Source organism: Dipodomys ordii, unplaced genomic scaffold, assembly GCF_000151885.1.
Source record: "Dipodomys ordii isolate 6190 unplaced genomic scaffold, Dord_2.0 Scaffold15, whole genome shotgun sequence".
Lineage (NCBI taxonomy): Eukaryota > Metazoa > Chordata > Mammalia > Rodentia > Heteromyidae > Dipodomys > Dipodomys ordii.
Genome location: NW_012267231.1, coordinates 1,937,553 through 1,943,194, shown reverse-complemented (window position 1 = coordinate 1,943,194; position 5,642 = coordinate 1,937,553). Strand labels below are relative to the sequence as shown.

Genomic DNA, 5,642 nt, shown 5'->3' with positions numbered 1-5,642 from the left:
GAAAAAAGCAGAAGTGGTGCTGTGGCTCAAGTGGTAGAGCGCTAGCCTTGAGCTGAAGAGCTGAGGGACAGTGCCCAGGCCCAGAGTTCAAACCTCACTATAGACAAAAAAAAACAAAGTGCCCAGAAACCCAGAGAAGGCCGGGGTGTGGCTCAAGAGGTGAGCGGGCAGAGGCAGAGCGGGAGCGCAGCCAGCCGGGCCACAGTGGCCTGCGGTCTCTGGGCAGCCGGTTCTCAGTGCCGTTATTTCTTCGTGTTGCGGAGGAGTGCTGTGTAGAAGGCCCTGGCTGGGAGACCCCGGTCCAGCCGCCCCCATTCCCTCACCCTGGGGTGAGGCTGGGGATGGCCAGTCAAGGAGGGGTCTGTCTGAGGAACCCTGGGTTTTGTCATGCTGGTGGCCATACGCAGTGTGTGCCTCGATTTCCCCGTTTCCCTCGCCAGTCCTCCGCTGCCTCTCTTTCAGAAAATCAACCACTTCCCTGGTATGACGGAGATCTGCCGCAAAGACCTGCTGGCCCGGAACCTGAACCGCATGCAGAAGCTCTATCCCACCGAATACAACATCTTCCCCCGGACCTGGTGTCTCCCGGCAGAGTGCGTGAGCCTCACCCCCCCCCCCACCGGGACGTGCGGGAGAGAGGGGGCGGACGGGCAGGGGTCCCCTCCGGACCCTCCGGACCCCTGCAGACACACGAGGGGTGTGTCTCAGAGGGTGGGAAGCAGGAAGCCCTCTCCCTAGGACAGAACCTCTGACCAGCCCCTCCCTGCACACAGCTACGGCGACTTCCAGTCCTACGGGCGCCAGCGGAAGACCCGGACTTTCATCTGCAAGCCAGACAGCGGCAGCCAGGGCCGCGGCATCTTCATCACCCGGAGCCCGCGGGAGGTCAAGCCGGGGGAGCACATGATCTGCCAGCAGTATATCTCCAAGGTCAGGGGGCCTCAGAGCCCACCCTTCCCCAAGGGAGGAGCCAGGTCCCCCCTCCTGTGCCCCTGGCTGCGCTCACCACCTTGGGCTGGAGCCAGCGGGATTCACCGCCATCCTGCTCTGGTTGGATCTCTAGTTTTCCCAGTTCCTAGTTGTTTTGGGGGGAGGGGTTCTTACCCACTTTCTGTGGCCATCACAAGGATTCCTGGCATCGTCGTGTCATTACGATGTTCCTCGTGCACCTATCGTGCCTGTCGCTGCGCGGTTACTGACTGCGAGCATCCGCGAGGTGGCACTCAGTAGGGACTGAGCAGTTCAGGACGTGCTCTTTCCCGTGGGTTTGCCTGCTCTCAGCCCTTCCTCATCGATGGCTTCAAGTTCGACATGCGGATCTACGTCCTGATCACATCCTGTGACCCTCTTCGCATCTTCATGTATGAGGAGGGCCTGGCCCGCTTTGCCACCAGGCCCTATGTGGAGCCCACCAATAACAACCTGGTGAGGACAGGCTGCCGCCTCTCCCTCCACTGTGGCGGGGGGGGGGGCAGGGGTTCCAGGGAGAACTGGCAGCATTGAAATCCCAGGAGGTGCCCAGCACCCCCTTCCCCTGCACAGCTGCTGGGGAGGGGGCTGGGGCTGGGAGATGAGAGGAAGAGAGGAGGAGTGCCCAGCAGCAGCCTGAGCCCACCAGGCCACTCCCTTCCTCCCCCCCCCCCCGGGGCAGGAAGATGTCTGCATGCACCTAACCAACTATGCCATCAACAAACGCAATGAGAATTTTGTCCGGGATGACTCCATGGGCAGTAAGAGGTACCTTCTCCATTTCTCCTTCCTGTGCCCCTAAGCCCACCATTCCTGGATCCCATGAGCGCCTGGCTGGCTTTCAGCAGGCTGATTGCCTAAAAACACACTGCCTTTATAAGCCTGTCCTGTGCCTGAGCTCTGAGCACAGACCGTCGCTAATAAACCCGGCAACTGCCCCCCCCCCCCCCTCCCCCCCCACCCCCCCCCCCTCCCCCCACCCCCCCCCCCCCCCCCCCCCCCCCGGCTAGCGCTGCCCTTGAAAGCAAGGGTCCGTCCCAGGGAGCAGCCACCTGCGGCCAGGCCCCGCTGGTAGAACCTGACCTTCCTCTGAGCACTGGGCCTCCCAGGAAGCTGTCGACGCTCAACGCCTGGCTGCAGGAGCATAGCCATGACCCTCGGGAGCTGTGGGAGGACATCGAGGACATCATCATCAAGACCGTCATCTCGGCCCACCCCGTCCTCCGCCACAACTACCGCACCTGCTTTCCCCAGTACCTGAGCGCAGGCATCTGTGCCTGCTTTGAGATCCTTGGTTTTGATGTCTTGCTGGACCACAAGATGAAGCCGTGGCTGCTGGAGGTGGGCTTGCTCTCCCGGGCTTGGCCTGACCAGGGTCCAGAGCCCACCCCGAGCAGGAGACCTGTGCACGGGTGCCCTGGGGTGGTGGACAGGGGAGGGATGTGAAAGCGCTGGCGTGGCCTCCAGTGCCAGACCTGCCGGGGGGGGGGGCGCCACGGCTGCGCTTGGAGGGACTCTTTCTGCAGTCCGGCTGTTTGCAGGGCCCAGAGTGTCCCCCCCACCTGGAGCTCGGCCTGCAGGACCCCCCCCACCGCCCAGCCTTCTCAGGCGGTCTGCAGAGGGGTGGATGACGGCTCCTCCGGCAGGTAAACCACTCTCCGAGCTTCACCACGGACTCCCGTCTGGATCGAGAGGTGAAGGACGCGCTTCTGTGTGACTCCATGACGCTCGTGAACCTCCGAGGCTGTGACAAGAGGAAGGTGCTGGAGGAGGACAAGCGGCGCGTGAAGGAGCGGCTGCTCCAGTACCACCTGCCGCTGCGGGAGAACAGGTGCGCCAGCCCCGCCCCCCCCCAAGGGAGGGCCACGTGGGGGGCTGATGACCTATGATGATGTTGTTTGCATAACTGACTCACATCTGCATCGATAATAAGTCCTATACGCAGCAGCACGTCCACGGTTCAAGTAACACAACCACCAGCCTTTCCCCTGCCCTTCTCTCTTTCCCCTACCCTTCTCCTCCAGCTGCCTATTTTTTCTCTCTGGGGCCAGTCAACAGTCTCAGTGTAAAGTTTAAACCTGCACACACATGATGCATTTGTTGAAAATAGTCCTCTCCCTCTCTGACTGGAACATGGTGTAATTTTCACCCTGTGTTCTGCATGCTGATGTATTCCAGAACTATTTTCATATCAGCACGAGAAGTTTTATGTAGCCAGGTGTGGTGGGTGGTACACACCTGATAAACAGACACTGGGAGTCTGAGGCCAGCCTGGGCCTCAAACTACACAGTGAGCGTCATAAGCAAGCATTAAAAGATATTTGTAGCCAGGCACTGCTGGTTCACACCGGTCATCCTAGCTACTCAGGAGGCTGAGATCTGAGGATCAGGGTTTGAAACTAGCCTGGGCAAGAAAAGTCTGAGACTCTTACCTCTGATTAACTGCAAAAAGCAAGAAGTGCCAGGCATTGGTGGCTCACGCCTGTCATCCTAGCTACTCAGGAGGTTGAGGATCTGAGAAACATGGTTCAAAGCCTTCCCCAGGCAGGAAAGTCCGTGAGATTCTTTACCTCCAATAAACCATCAGAAAACCGGAAGTGGTGCTGTGTCTCAAGTGGTAGAGCACTAGCCTTGAGCTGAAGAGCTGAGGGACAGCGCCCAGGCCCAGAGTTCAAGCCCCACGGCCGAAAAAAAAAAAAAAAAAGAAAAACAAAATTCAGGACCCTCGGGATGGGTTCCGTTCGGAATTTGCTCCTGTGGATGCCACCTGGTCCTTGAAGTTGCATCTAGAGAAAAGGCACTTGTGTTGGGAACTTGTTGGGCGTCTCTTCTGCCCAGGACCTGTCCCCTCCCCTGCTCAGCCTGATTTCTGCTATTCCTCCATTCCAGACCCCTGACCATCAACCTGACCAACTGCAAGTATGAGAGCGGTAAGTGCCGGGCGCGGGCTCTGAGGGCTGGAAGGCAGTGTCGACAAGGACAACGCAGGCTTACGATCCCCACCCCCCAGGCCTCCTTTCATACCCAGCCCCTGGGGTTTGCCCTGTTTTGAGGTTCCTGGGTCTCCCTGCTGGGTTCCTGGTAGTTTGAACTCGTTTCAGGGGTAGCGAGGGTGCTGCCACAGTTAGCTAACAGGAAAAAAGAAACATGGGAGAACTGCTCTTGTGCCCGTTTTGCCTAGATTTCAATGGAGATGAGGCCAGATTAAAAGGCTTTTGCATTTTTTTTTTTTGGTCGGTCATAGGGCTTGAACTCTAGGCCTGGGCACTGTCCCTGCGCTCTTCAGCTCAAGCTGAGCGCTCTACCTGTTGAGCCACAGTGCCACTTCTGGTTTTCAAGTGGTTTATTGGAGACAAGAGTCTCACGGACTTTTCTGCCTGGGCTGGCTTTGAACTGTAGTCCTCAGATCTCAGCCTCCTGAGTAGCTAGGATTACAGACATGAGCCACCAGCACCCAGCCTTTTGCCGGTTTTTAAAAATGTGTTCCAGCGCTGGCTGAGGGAAGGGCTGCAGGTCAGTGGTGGAGTTTCTCTAGCATGCACAAGGCCCTGAGGGGTCCCCAGTGCCGTGAGCCAAACCAAGAAGACTCTAGTTCTTCTCATGGACTTTGAAGGCACATCAACAATTAAAACAAAAATTCCCGCTAGGCCGGGCTTCCCCTTCGTCCTCTCTTTCCACTCTGACATCAGTTGAGGGGTCGTCCACGCGGCCAGTCTGATCCCTACATAGGACACAGTCCTGGTCAAGGGGCAAAGGTCCAGACGCTTGTCTTCTTCACCCGATAGGGTAGAAGGGTCTGACGTGTATGGTGGGCGCCTGTCAGTTCATGAACTCAGAATTGAGAACTCCCTTTCGGCCTCTGGTGGTTCTGTGCTGTCCCTCCCATGAGCCGGCTGGAGTTCCTGGTCTTGTTGCGGGGGCCCGGGCCGCAGCACTGACGCTGCTGTCTCTGCAGTGCGGCGGGCAGCGCAGGTCTGTGGCCTGAAGGAGGTGGGGGAGGACGAAGAGTGGACCGTGTACTGGACAGACTGCTCCGTCTCACTGGAACGAGTCATGGACATGAAGAGGTTTCAGGTACAGCAGGCCCAGCCTGAGATCCGAAATGACCCGCCCCCACCCCTCCACCCTGGCACTTCCTGTGGCTACACTGTGTGCATCCGGGTCTTCCCAGAGACTCAAGGATCTACTGCTCCAATAAAACTGTTCTCTTGCTGAGCACATTCCGTGGGTGATTTGCTCTGCCTGCCTCCTGCAGGCGGGGGGGGGGGGTAAGGGGGGCGGGAGGGTGTAGCTCCGTGATGAGCACTTGCTTTGCATGCCTGAGCTCCTGGGTGTGATCCCGAGACACAGTAGCCAACAGCAAGGCCAGCTGGACGGTCCGGCTCCCCTCCCCCCCACCTCCCGACCCCCCATGCCCGGGTCAGTTTGGCCTCCCACAGCTATGGAGACATCAGGCTGGTGCAACGCTAGGTGGCACACAGACCTGTGGTAGTGTCATTGGCAGGCTGAGGCATTACATTCACAAGTCTGAGGTCAGCCTGGACTACGTATCAACACTCTGTCTCAAAAACAGAGCAGGGGGCTGGGAAGGTGGCTCAGTGGTAGAGTGCTTGCCTTGCATGCCTGAGGCCCTGGGTTCGATTCCTCAGTACCACATAAGCAAAAAGAAAAAA

At 58.5% G+C, this 5,642-nt stretch overlaps 1 protein-coding gene across 1 annotated transcript in view; it reads left to right on the top strand.

The window, feature by feature from the left end:
- Window positions 1–5,642, top strand: part of LOC105982294 (tubulin polyglutamylase TTLL13-like) — a 17,956-nt gene that overhangs the window by 1,522 nt on the left and 10,792 nt on the right. The window contains exons 2-8 of the mRNA XM_013011866.1: window positions 158–329; window positions 463–593; window positions 774–930; window positions 1,282–1,425; window positions 1,652–1,737; window positions 2,079–2,310; window positions 2,616–2,800. Coding sequence (XP_012867320.1) covers window positions 158–329; window positions 463–593; window positions 774–930; window positions 1,282–1,425; window positions 1,652–1,737; window positions 2,079–2,310; window positions 2,616–2,800 — 1,107 coding nt within the window. The remainder of the gene's footprint in view (window positions 1–157; window positions 330–462; window positions 594–773; window positions 931–1,281; window positions 1,426–1,651; window positions 1,738–2,078; window positions 2,311–2,615; window positions 2,801–5,642) is intronic.